At 43.4% G+C, this 12,622-nt stretch overlaps 1 protein-coding gene across 4 annotated transcripts in view; it reads left to right on the top strand.

Annotated features, from left to right (window-relative positions):
• LOC146812806 (alpha-2-macroglobulin-like protein 1) overlaps positions 1 to 12,622 on the top strand; it is a 468,691-nt gene that overhangs the window by 53,874 nt on the left and 402,195 nt on the right. For all 4 annotated transcript variants that reach the window (XM_085619916.1, XM_085619915.1, XM_085619914.1 and 1 more), the window contains exons 4-5: positions 1,806 to 1,858; positions 9,111 to 9,131. In XM_085619916.1, coding sequence (XP_085476042.1) covers positions 1,806 to 1,858; positions 9,111 to 9,131 — 74 coding nt within the window. The remainder of the gene's footprint in view (positions 1 to 1,805; positions 1,859 to 9,110; positions 9,132 to 12,622) is intronic.

Below are 12,622 nucleotides of genomic sequence, written 5' to 3'. Positions count from 1 at the left end.
GTTAGGATTTTGTCTTAAGTTTGTTTTAAGACAAACTTAAGACAAAATCCTAACTTCTGTGAATACCAAAAGTAGTAAGTTTAGGATTTTGTCTTAAGTTAGTTCTGTGAATCGGGCCCTTAATGTTTGGGAGAGCCATGGGAACAAAATTGCCACAATGGACCACTAAGAGGTTGACAAATGCTGACGGGATCTGTGCAACAGATTCCTTTCACAAGTTCAGATTGAAGACCTATGCTAACAAACGGTGATGTGCTTGGGACACAGCCTTCAAGAAAGGAGACTAGGTTCTGATCAAACAAAAACAGAAATGCAAGTCTGACTCTGTTTGATGCTGACCCACTGAGGGTTGTGATGAGCAAAGGGCATATGGTGGCCATTCAACGTCCTGGGAGAGACTTGTCACATTTCAAGCACCTGCCTCGATGTTTGTCAGCTCCAGATGTTAGAAGTGAGACATGTCCACTGAGAGTCTGGAGAACCCAACTCATTACAACTGCCTCTTCATCACCAGTACCCAAGGTAGACCTCTCTCCTACGCCTCTTCAACATCACTCTATGAAATCTGGAAGAGTGGTTTGAGTACCTCAATGACTCATTGAGGAACTATAATGAATATATCTACTATTTGTACTTTTTTTTTAACAAAGGGAGAGATTTAGTGCCTTGTGAATATGAACAGCCGAACCCTTCTGGTACTTGATGGACTTTATAAGAAAATGACGTAATCAGTTGGGTGTGGTTAATAAAGTTTATGACACAGTGCAGGCAGTTAACGGCTGCACTCTGAATAATAAAGAAGTGCACTACAAAGCTCTGTGTGTGACGTGGTCATTTGCAGGCTTTCGGACTGGGGAGGATGCTACAGCTACTTGTGTAATAATGCATGGAACAAAAGACTTACTCCATTCCATGTTATAGATAGAATTTTGATCTATGTTAACATAATAGAACATTATGCTCCGAGTCAATGCATGGTTGATTTTCTGTCTGATATTTCATGCCTTTTGGGTGGAGTTTGCACTTTATAAGACAGAAGACCAATAAATACATAAACATGACACCTATGGACAAATAGAGGCAATGAATTGTGAACCTAACCCAACATATTTTTTGTTTACAAATCATGTTTTGATTATTGGCAGCTCGAATTTACACTGCTCATGGCATTACACAACACACATCACACAACACACACATACACAGAGATACAGAAAATGAGATTTTGGCTAAATTCCTTTTAGCCATTGAGTGATTCAGCTGGCTTTAGGCATGGGCATTGGTTGTCCATCAGCACTGGTATCAGTCGATGGCATTTTTCGAAAGCATCCGCACTCTGATCCACAATGACAGTCCCCACACCCACCCACTTAATCAAGATACCAATGATCCTTTGCCAACTACACCCAATGCTACCAACGTTCCTGGACTTGCCACCTCTCATGCTAAATATTCAGATCACAGGACAAACCCACCTACTGCCCAACTGCACCCCTTTACAGCGACTACTGTTCATCTTGCTATCTTTGTCAAGACTAAATATGCTAGATTCTCATACGGTACATGACCCTTTATAAAGGCAAAAAAAACAGAGACACCTCCAAAGAGGGAGCTATATCTCTGATGTACCCGATGTCCCCGCATAGAAACCAAGGACATTCTTTGAGTGGTCCCCTTGAACATGGATGCTAGAGACCAGGTTTCCCACAATGCTGCATTGTCCTGTAACCACCAACAAAGAAGGAGATTGCACATCTCTCCGGTAAGGTCTAACTCCACTCTCTCCTTCTTTCTCCAAACTGCAGTGAACTTCCAGGTGGTGACGCTGAACGATGATTTCATTCCTCAGAATGACAAGGTGAGGCCCATGTGGAGACTTTTCAGATGTATGTTGCTTCATGGACTGCTGAAGAACAGTTTAAAGTGCTTGATTTTCTAGAGGGGTCTGGTGCTACTTAGATATGCCTGATATTTCATAAAACATGACATTCCAACTGACGTTACAGAACCTAACATGTACTTAGATGACACATCATGATGTGAAGTGACAAAACTTAACAGAGGCCATCCTAATATAGCCCATTTTAATATATCATAAACGATACCACCAGAGCTTAATATAAATATATAAAAAATACCATAATGTAAACGTATTCAACTCCCCCGCTTGACTGGTGACCGCATGCCGGCTGTGCCAATACTCAAAGGAGGACATTTGCCACATTATCTGCACATGCCCTGCACTGAAGGCAGAGTTTAAGGAACTTTTGAAAGCCCACTTCCTCAGGAATGGAATTCGCACCTGCCAACATGCAGTAATAGTCCACAGGTACAATACTCAATTTTAGATGCTTGACTCCCCCTACTTTGATCTTCGTACTGTAGCCCGCTAACGCTCTCAGCACTTTCATCCAGCACTTTCCTCCAGCAAGCCTTTAAGATTGCGGATGCAACTGGCATTGATTGAGCTCTTTGAGCCTACTTTATCTTTTCAAAACCAGTACTGTATCTGGCCAAATGTATCAAGCACCTTATCTTAGCGAGCCTTTTTGATCATGGTCTTGGTATTTATTGATCTTTCTTTCGATTGCCCACTGGCCACCTAGTTTAGCATTTTAAAACACTTGCTGCTGCACTAAGCACTTTAATTTGCGAATCCATAAGATCACGGTCACATTGACATCCCCACCGATTTAAAGGAGACATCTTGAGTATCAATAGTAGGAAAAAGTTGCCATTGACTGGGGCAGGGTTATTGGGACTGAGGAGTTCACTGAGTACTTTATTGTGGAGAGACTTTAAGATCTTGGTCACAACCTGCACTGATGACGCTTTCGATTGCACATAGCCCACCTTAGCTGAGCATTTCACAAATCGGCTAAAGCATCAATTGGTTTAGCTTGAAAGATTAATTTAATAACTACATCCTGATGAAATAAAAGTAAGAAATAGCTCATGATAACTGCCGGATTCTGGATGCTGGGATTGAGGAGGTAAAAACATATGGAAAGTTGGACTTTTTTTGTGGTTTTTAACAATGAGATGACTGATTTTTACTTGTTTTTAATTCTAAGCTTTAATTAATGGAGTTTCATTCATTCATCCATAATGTAAAAATCTTTGAAAGAGACTAATGTAAAAATCTTTAAAATAGCATCATGTAAAAATCTTTCAAAGAGCATAAGGTAAAAATTAGAAAGGAGGCAAGAAAGTGTTTCACCCTGAGTAAGGGTGTGCAAAGTCCAAACTGATGAACATCCAACATCTTTGCCAAGTCTCCCACAACAGATCTAAAACCTGAATTTATGAGTTATAGAAAGAGGGTATTCCAGGCAGAGGTGACTCTCATATAATCTCAATAGCCTAATATTGTGGACTGTGAATGAAGTCCTCAATTTTCTGAGCTACATGCCACTTTCTTCTCCTACTTGTAACATCACACAGGAAGAATCAGTCACTTTCTATTGTAAGAGAACTCAGATTTGGACCTACACTTAAGGTTCTCAACTGAGCGTCGAATGAGCCAAAGGGCCTCTGGTGATAAGGAAGACAACTTGACATTAACGTCTTCAAGGTCACCGAGGATGTGTTGCTTGACAAGTTCAATTTTCCCAGAACTACAGCACCTTGTGTCCAATATATTGAGGCCACAGTTCTATTATCAAGGATCTGGTTGTTATGTACAGCAGTGGTAGAGAGCCACTAGCGGGAATAACTGAAGTCAAATCCAGTACTTACTTACTACGATGCAGCAACAGTTGTTAACAAATACATTTACTCACTCTAGCTACACCATAAAGGACTTTCAGGCTGCTTTGGCTGGCCTGTCACAGAGCCGGAACCCAGGGACCACAGCTTCTGAAGGGGAGGGCACTTAGGGGCATTTTTCCAAGGGCCATATCTCCACTTTTTTGGCTTTTAAAGCCAAAAAAGCAGAGATAAAAATATCGCCCTATTTACAAGAGGGTGATAACATGCATTAACATGTTAGCACCCTTTTACCCGATGCCTCCCTTTGCATCTCTAATGAGATGCAAAGTGGGCGTCACTGGGCAGTACAACCTTGTAAATATCGCTGATGTACACATTGCGATATTTACAAGGATGCCCACGCATTTTAGCAGACGTTCGTTTTTGAAGAAAACAGCTGTTTTCTCCAAAAACTAACGTCTGCTAAAATGCTGACTTACGTATACTTACCATTGGGGGTGGATTATGCTGATACGACCACAGGGTCGTATCAGCAAGGTTATTGCCATTTTCCATGGAACATTGCTGGAAAACCAGCGATGTTCCATGGAAAACACCGTTATCGCTGGGAAATTATCGCCATTGCGCTATGCGTTGTTAGTACAACGCTAGCATGGCGATAATTTCCTGTGATAGCCAGCGATAAAATTTTTCTCGCTAAGAGCGGCCAGTGACAATTAGCGCTGCAGCTTGTTAATATGCCCCAGAGAGTGGTGGACATGAGAGACCTGGGGCCAATTTTCTTTTCTTTTTTTTTACATTTTTGCACAGGGACGAGAGACTATGTAAGTTATAGCTCCCCGCGACAGTGTTATTTGTAGCTCCACTCTTACTTCTCTGCCCCTGCATAGAAATCGAAAGCAGGGACAGTTGATTTTGGAGGCTATACAGAACAGAACATTGTAGATGGGCAAAAAGTGAATTTAAGGGATGATTTCAACTCGGGGTTCTGAGTGACTTCATGGAAAACTCGAGCTTTGCTCTTGTGGTCCATTTGATGTCACTCGGTGAAAAACAACCCTGTAATTCACTATTCCGCTTCTATAATTCAATGTGTGGTGCCTTCGCCTATACTCAAGGAATCTGTGAAGAGCTAGAGCGTCTGGGTCTTTTTTTCTTGAAAACACACAACATCTGGACCTTTTCTGCTGCTAAAAAGACCACTCCAGGCACTAAACAATACATCAGCTACAGAACTGTAGCTTTGTTTGTTACTAAGCACCAGTAACATCACTGGGGCAGGAGGATGTGGGGCTATAGTCACTCAGGGTCAAAGCCTGGAAGAAGAGGCGGGTCTTCAGCTGTTTCCGGAATGATCCAAGGTTAGGCTCATTGCTGTGATGTGGAGGAAGAGAGAGATCTGCCTTATTAGTTACCTGTTCGCAATAAACTGCTCTCAGCACCAAACACCACATCCCTGTTGGACTGATTGGTAGAGGTGGAGAAGGCGTCATGGCAGCGAGACATTGGTGTGCCCCTGTTTTTGCCTGGCTGTCAGGGGCGTAGGTCCCATTTGTGTGCAGGTGCACTGCACCTGGCCCCACATCCCTAAGGGGCTTGACCAACACTGATTATTGCTGTCTTTTACAATTCAAAAAGCAGCTATGGGACCCATTTCATTTTTCGCACTAGGGCCATGACACACTGGCTACACTACTGCAGACTGTACGAACTGTGCTACCTTGCCCTGCATGGTTTACCATCTGAGTAGTAACATGTGACTTCCACACGGTGTGAGTCCCTCCCCGCTGCTATTTAAGTAGTTGTGTCATGCGTACATTTCAGGAAAACACAAACGTGTCAGTGTTCATCCCAAAGCCCCAAGGTGACATCTCGTGAGACCGCTCCCTGTTTCAAGGCACCTGAAAAGCCATTTAAAGTAGATGAAAGAAAGCTGACTGAGCCCAAATGGTCCAAAGGTTTGTTTCCGCTGAGCTACTCCTTACAAATTGGCAACCATGCTTCAGGTCTGTCCTTCTCTCAGGATCATACATCTCTCCAATTCCACTGTTCTCAAGGTCAACACTTTGACATTCTCTTTCGAACTTTCGTTGTGCCTGGAAATCCATCTCTAACTCCACAGTGGGCCCTTTTCTTCCTCCTTGAAGTAATTCCTGTCTAAGAGCACCTCCCCTCTGTAGCTTGGGCTGGTGCTGCGGCAAAACCTGATCCTTCTAAAGCGCTCTATGCCAGACTAACAGGAACTGTTTGTATATGGCACAAAGCTGAGAGCGTATCGCAGGCCCCCAATCCTTCAGGGGCTCCCAAAATATTCTAGGGGGTCTCATTCCGCCCAAAGGCAATAAACGTGAGATGTGGGAGACTCAGGGAACGCGCTTCACATTCTGCAGGGGGAAGCCCATCATTTTAGGTGACACCACTGGCATACGTCAACAATACACCAGGAGATATTACTTGAACCCTATGTTTTGACGTCTTCATTGTGAACCAGGCCACCCTTACATTATTTTCTAATTTTCCATAGCTTTGTTTCAACTCATTAAGCTCTAGTTGGCAGAACATTCCTCGACTTGATTAAACATGTCTCATCCTACCAGACAACAAGACGTCATCCTTCACTAAACCAATGTCCTATGAGAGACCTGGATTCAAATATGCTTGGGCAAGTGGGAGGGGCCTCTGCCACCTTTTACTACTATAAACTGAACTGCTGTAGCATCACACGAGCACTTCTAAACTGTGTAAATAAATAAATGCCCCATAAACAGATACTCTTGGCAAGTTGATACTACTGAATGAGATCATTGCACTGAAGGGAATGAAACATAACATATCAAAACTAATAGAAAAAGCATAGCGTTATGTAACTAACGACGCATCATAACTAAGGCTTCCGGTTTTCCATTTTTACTGAGTTATACAGATAATTACAGACATACAACAATGTGTTTCCTGTCTGTATTTATTTTTAAGAGCGGAAAAATACTGAAAATGGTGCCTCTTGTCAGAGACTCTCCATGCTGTTGTTGCCGTGGAAACCATTTTTTTTCTACTTCAGCAACCACATGGGGCCCATAAGACGATCCTTTCGGGTATTTCTACTGGACACATATTTTACTCTATACCCACTGATGCTTTGATCCTCTGATGAATCTTTTTAGACCGTGGTGTGGGTGAGACTTCAGGATGTCCAAAACACAGTTAGCCACCCAATGAGGACTATAATTAGAAGCCAAATTCAAGTTCGAAATGAGGCTCAAATAAACTACTCTCAGATCCATACTGTGATACAAACCAATAGCTCTGTTGTTGCCACGCAAAATCAAAGCAACAGGTCTTGATCTACTGAAATCAATCTACGACTATCTCGATTATGCATTTAGAATCAAACTAATTGCACAGTTCAAAGAAAGAACATCAGGATGCAATAACAGATGTAACAATCCAAAATCAATGAATACAAGCAACATTGTAAGTAGCTCGGTTAGAATGCCAATATTGTGTGGTATTAAACTACACATTAATCAAAGGTTTTCACAGAAGAAAGCTTGAGCATTTCAGATTTCTACTACGAATGAAGGCAGCAGAATGGTTTAAAAATGGAGGAAAATCTCATTCAGAAAAGTTAAAGTCCTTTTGTGAAATGCCCATCAACATGGGGAAAGAACAAAATCAGGAAAGATCAGATTTGGTATCTCACCACATCAATCCAAGAGAGTTCAGTAAGAAAGTTTATTGGAAAGAAAAATCAAATAATTGAGTTTAAGTTGTCGGCCAAAAAAGGAGTCCAAATTGATCAGCAATTACAGCAGCAGCTGCAAAAGCATCTCAAGATTTTGAACAAAATAGGCGAAAAGTAAGAGAGCTCTTCGATCTGCGTCTCCTCCCCTCCTTTGGAGAGTGTGTCTTTATAGTATAGATGATGTAGTTGTGACATCAGCAATCAACCACAGTGGTCTGTCCACTGTGCGGTCATCTTCCGTTTGTCAGGTATCATTTGCTACTCCAACTTTATTTTCCAAGCTAGCTATGAGAAACCACAGTCTTTGCCATCCTCACAGGTTAGGTACAAAACGAAAAAAATATTTGTAGCTCCTACAGTGCAAGAATCGGTTCCCATAAATTCACACACACAAGGAATAAGGCTTCATTCATAGTCAAATTGTTACATTAGGCAGGAACAGTTGAAGCAACATTTCAAAAAGACAAGTCAAAGTTAATTTCATGAAATATTGCAGCCTATGCAAGAGAATTTTAAAGCATTAGAATCATCTTCTTTTAGTGAATCAACTCATTAATAATTATTTAAACCATAAGAAAGTGAATCAAACCTTTCATACTAAGAAATAATAATAGTTTTGTCAGTAGTTATTGTATTAAAAATATACAATCGCAGCAACATATAAACTAATTCATAAAATCATTAAAACAAATTTGTTTCTACTGATATATGTTCATTTTGATATTAAGTACTTCTACTGAAAGTTTCAAGCATGCAACCCTTATCAACATTGATTTGCACCAATGTTGAGTTTGTGATAGCACTCTGCAATTGAAATCAATAAAAATACTAAACTTCTCATTAGTCTTCATAACAGCTTGCTATTATTATTATTGTTTGATGAATCCTACTGTTTCTATCTAATCAAGCATGCTTTTACGGTGCTGATATTTCAGCATTTTCTCTGTTTCTGTGATGTTTTTTGCCAATGTATGTAAGGTACATGTTATTATGCCAGTTTAAAATCTAGTATGTATATTGTATTAAGAATAATCAATATCTACGCTGTTACACAATCTTTCATGAATTCCAGGCAACAGCTGAGCAGATAGACAGAATGGAGAATTAAAAAACATGAATAATGTAGGATGAGATTTCCTTAAACACAGACATATGTTAACATATATCTGTAGTGTAGCGCTAATATGTACCTGTGAGTGTAGTGTTTTGTTATACGTGGCTGCTTAATTTCTAAAACGTGACAGGCATCCATGTATGACTGCACATTCAAGAGTTAAATAAACACGGAAATATATCATTTTGAGGCTCCATATATTCTCAAAACATAAAATAAATATGGATAAATACCAATAAGATGCCTAAAAAATAATTGTAGAAACATATTTAAAAAGAAATAACAGAAAACCAGGAGCCTTCATCTTAACATGCGACATGAAAAACTTAACGAGCAGCAATAAATAACATACTGTAATAGCACAAAACATTGGAAAAGAGAAGAGAGCAGAACAGAGCATGTATTGAAATGTAAAGATATACATTGAGTGAAGAGGGTGGCGGCCTGGCTGGGGTAGATTTAACGGCAGTGAGGTTTGTGGGTAGAGGGTCTATATTCCCGGGTCTGATCTTGCATTAACTCCTGCTCTCTGTCCCCTTGCAGTATGAAGCGATCCTGGTGCAGGTATGTGGCTCTATGTTCTCTCCACCGAGGTAAGATCTTCTCTTTCCTTGTTCTGAGAAGGGCCTCTGTCCTTGTGCTGTCTGATTTCCAAGTGCACAAGGTCTTTCCGTGTTCTGAGCAGGGCCTCTCTCCTTGCGCTGTCTAAATTCCAAGTGCACGAGGTCTTTCCATGTTCTGAGCATTCCCTCTCTCCTTGTGCTGTCTCATTTACAAGTGCACACGGTCAGATCCACTTCCCTTTCCAGTCTGTGTCATCAAAGATGCCAGCATGTTCACCTTTCCAAGTCTTCAGGCTGCAGGCAAGTGTCCTAAAATGACCCCTCTCATTCTTTGTCACTTTGTCACCATGCCTAAGTGTGAGAAAGTGCCCTCTTTCTTGCATAGTATGCCCCCACTTTTTGCTGAATCGCTAATGTGCTTTGACTGAGTGTGCCCTGGGCTCCTGCCAATCAGATACCCAGGGCCTGTGTTCCTTCCCTAAAACTGCATTAAAGACTAAACCCAATTGGCATCTCTGGCCACATGTCAGCCCCTGGTAAATGGTACCATAGGTACCCAGGGCACTGTGACCAGAGAAGGCCCCTAAAGGATGCAGCACTTATTGTGCCACCCTTAGAGGCCCTATACCCTGACACACACACACTGCCTTTGCAGGCTGAGTGGCTGGGTGCAAAACAAAAACAAGAGTCGACATGGCACACATCCCTGTGTGCCATGCCCACAAACCACTGGCCTGGCATGTATCAGTCACCCCTCTAGCTGGGTGCCCTATGCCAGTGGTGAGGGTACAGGTGCATGAGCCCTGTACCCCTACAGTGCCCAGGTCCATTCCTGAGCCCTGTAAGTGCAGTGCTGCCATTAAGAGTATATGGTGCTGGGAGGTTGTCATTACGAACTCCACAGCACCATAATGGCTACACTGAAGACTGGGAAGTTTGGTATCAAACTTCCCAGCACATTAAACCCACACTGATGCCAGTGTGGAATTTAATGTAAAATGCACCACAGAGGGCATCTTAGAGATGCCCCCGGAAAAACGACCAACTACCAGTGGCCTGACTGAGTGGCTGCGCAGGCTACCACCACCAAACATGTTTCTGGACCCCTGGGTCGAGAGCCTGCTGCTCTCGGGGGCTTGAAACAATGCACATCCTGGGACGAGGTGCCAAGCCTCCTCCCCCAGGATGGGCAAGGTTCACGAAGGAGAAGCTTCAAAGGCATGCCGCCTTTGTGAGCCTCTCCAGACCATTTGCTGCTTTCAGCAACTGGTCCCCACTGGTTCTACCCCCCACTTTTGGGCAGGAGAACTGGCGGGAAAAACAAGTGAGGAAGAGAGGTGTGCCCACCTCAGCCAACTCCACCCCTAAGGTGGGGGAGGTGAGGTGACGCACAACCTCGAGTCCCCGCAATCTTGAGGATGGGGGACCCAGCCAACCAGGGACAGGGTCCTGCGCCCCTCCCACTGGAGAGTGGCAGAATAGGGGGTGTACCCACCCCAGGGAAGGGACCCATTGGTCCCTGCCATTTACCTAAATTTAGTATTTAGGGGCACCCTGAACCTTCCTTCCTCAGATCCAGCAACCACAAGAAAAGAAGAAGAAGAAGGACGAGAAGCTGTGCAGAGCTAACAAGAGGACAACGCCCACTGACTTAGCCCCAGCCCTACAGGCCTGTCTTCCCTCGAACCTGCTCCTGCAAAACCCCAGCGTGTCCAGCGGCCAGCAACCTCAAAAACCCCAGAGGACCTCCCTGCATTCACTTTCCAAGCTGCTTCTCCCGTGAACACCGGACGTGTTTGAACTGCAGCTTCTGGTGCCAGCCAGAAACCGCGAATCCAGCACACTCTGCACCTGCCGAGCCCGGCCCGTGTTCGAGTGAACAAACACCACGAGGATGTGACCCCGGCGATCCTGACCCTAGATCCGGCGACCCCTGACCTGCCTCAAGCCTCCAGACGACGCCTGCAGCCTCAATCCAGAAGACCCCCCCTACAGCGACCAGAGCGGGTAGGAAAATCCGACGTCCAAAGGCACCCCTGCACCCGTCGCCCCACGGCCTTGTGTGCCAAACCCAGTGGTGCCTAACCATCCCTCTACGTCCCAACTTACCCCTCGAAGTGGTGGTCACTCCTGGAAGATCTTCATCCCCGAGCCTGCAGTGTTTCTTTGTCCCGGAATCTCTATTGAACTCAACAGGGCACCCGACCTCAAAACTGCACCCGGATGCCCTAGCACCGCTGACGGTGCCCCTTTGGTGCTAACTTGATCCCCAACTTGCCCTGAGCTTAACCCTAGGAGACTTGCTCCCACAACCCTGTGGCCTGCTTGCCAGCCGCCACCAACCGGAGTCCCCCTATCCTCCATAGGATAACATTGGGCCTCAACACTCTGCACCCGGCCGCCCGAGTGCTGCTGAGGGTGCAACAACAGTGCATCCCTGACCCTGGGAGACCCCTGAGTCTACCCCAGAACCCTAACTCAAAAGACCGATTACTTACCTTGAAAACGATAACTAATTTTTCCTCATAGGAAAACATTGACACTTTTTCTCCCAAAAAGTTTTTAAGTGTCGACTTCTGAAAACTACAAATATTCCTTAAAAATCAGCCGATTAACCAAAACACATTTTCTCAACTGTTTTCAGGAAAAGTCCCAGTGCTGAACCCAGGATCCAGCACTGAATAAGAAAAAGTAACAATAACCTAACTTACCTGCTAAGTGAATTTCCTCCCATAGGATAAAATTAGTGATTCTATGTGAAAAGGTTTCCGTCAACTTCTGAAATGCAATAATATTCCTTAAAAATCGTACCTTTAACCAAAATGCATTTACTCACCTGTTTTCAGGGAATGTCCCAGGGCTGAATCTAGGATCCAGTCCTGTGTTAGCAAAAGTAATCTGAAAAGTAATTAACTGCATTTTTCTTAAAAAGCCCATTCATTTGAATGTACTATACCTGCAATGTGTTGAAAACTGCTTACTTAAAACTGTAACCAAAACCAGTACAAGTCATACTGCAATTTTGAACTGTGTTCATACAAGTAATTTACTACTGCAAAGTATTAATATGCTTACCTGTACCAGGCTTGCTTGGTTCTAGAAATAAAACAACAGTATCTTTTTAGTTTACAAAACAATTGGCCTAGAGTTCAGTTCTTGAGTGTGTGGATTCATTTGCTGACTGAGTGTGTACATCGAATGCTTTACACTGTCCTCTTGTACTGCTTTACTGTTCGGCCAAGCTACCACTTTGGAGAGTAAGGTTCTATCTAACTTTAACCTCTGCCAAACCTCTGGAGGCCCTTGGACTCTATACACACTGTACCTCACTTTGGTGCAGTATACAAAGATCCAGTTTCTTACACCATGTCTCTCTGTGATCAACAACATCAGGAGGACAGATGGCACAGATGCCCAGGAATTTCCAAAGCTCCTCTGACTCATTGGAAGGGCCACAATACTGGGCCATATTGCAAGATAATAGACTGTTAG

Source organism: Triturus cristatus, chromosome 7 (genome assembly GCF_964204655.1).
Source record: "Triturus cristatus chromosome 7, aTriCri1.1, whole genome shotgun sequence".
NCBI classification, from domain to species: Eukaryota; Metazoa; Chordata; class Amphibia; order Caudata; family Salamandridae; genus Triturus; species Triturus cristatus.
This window is presented reverse-complemented; position numbering and strand designations above follow the sequence as displayed.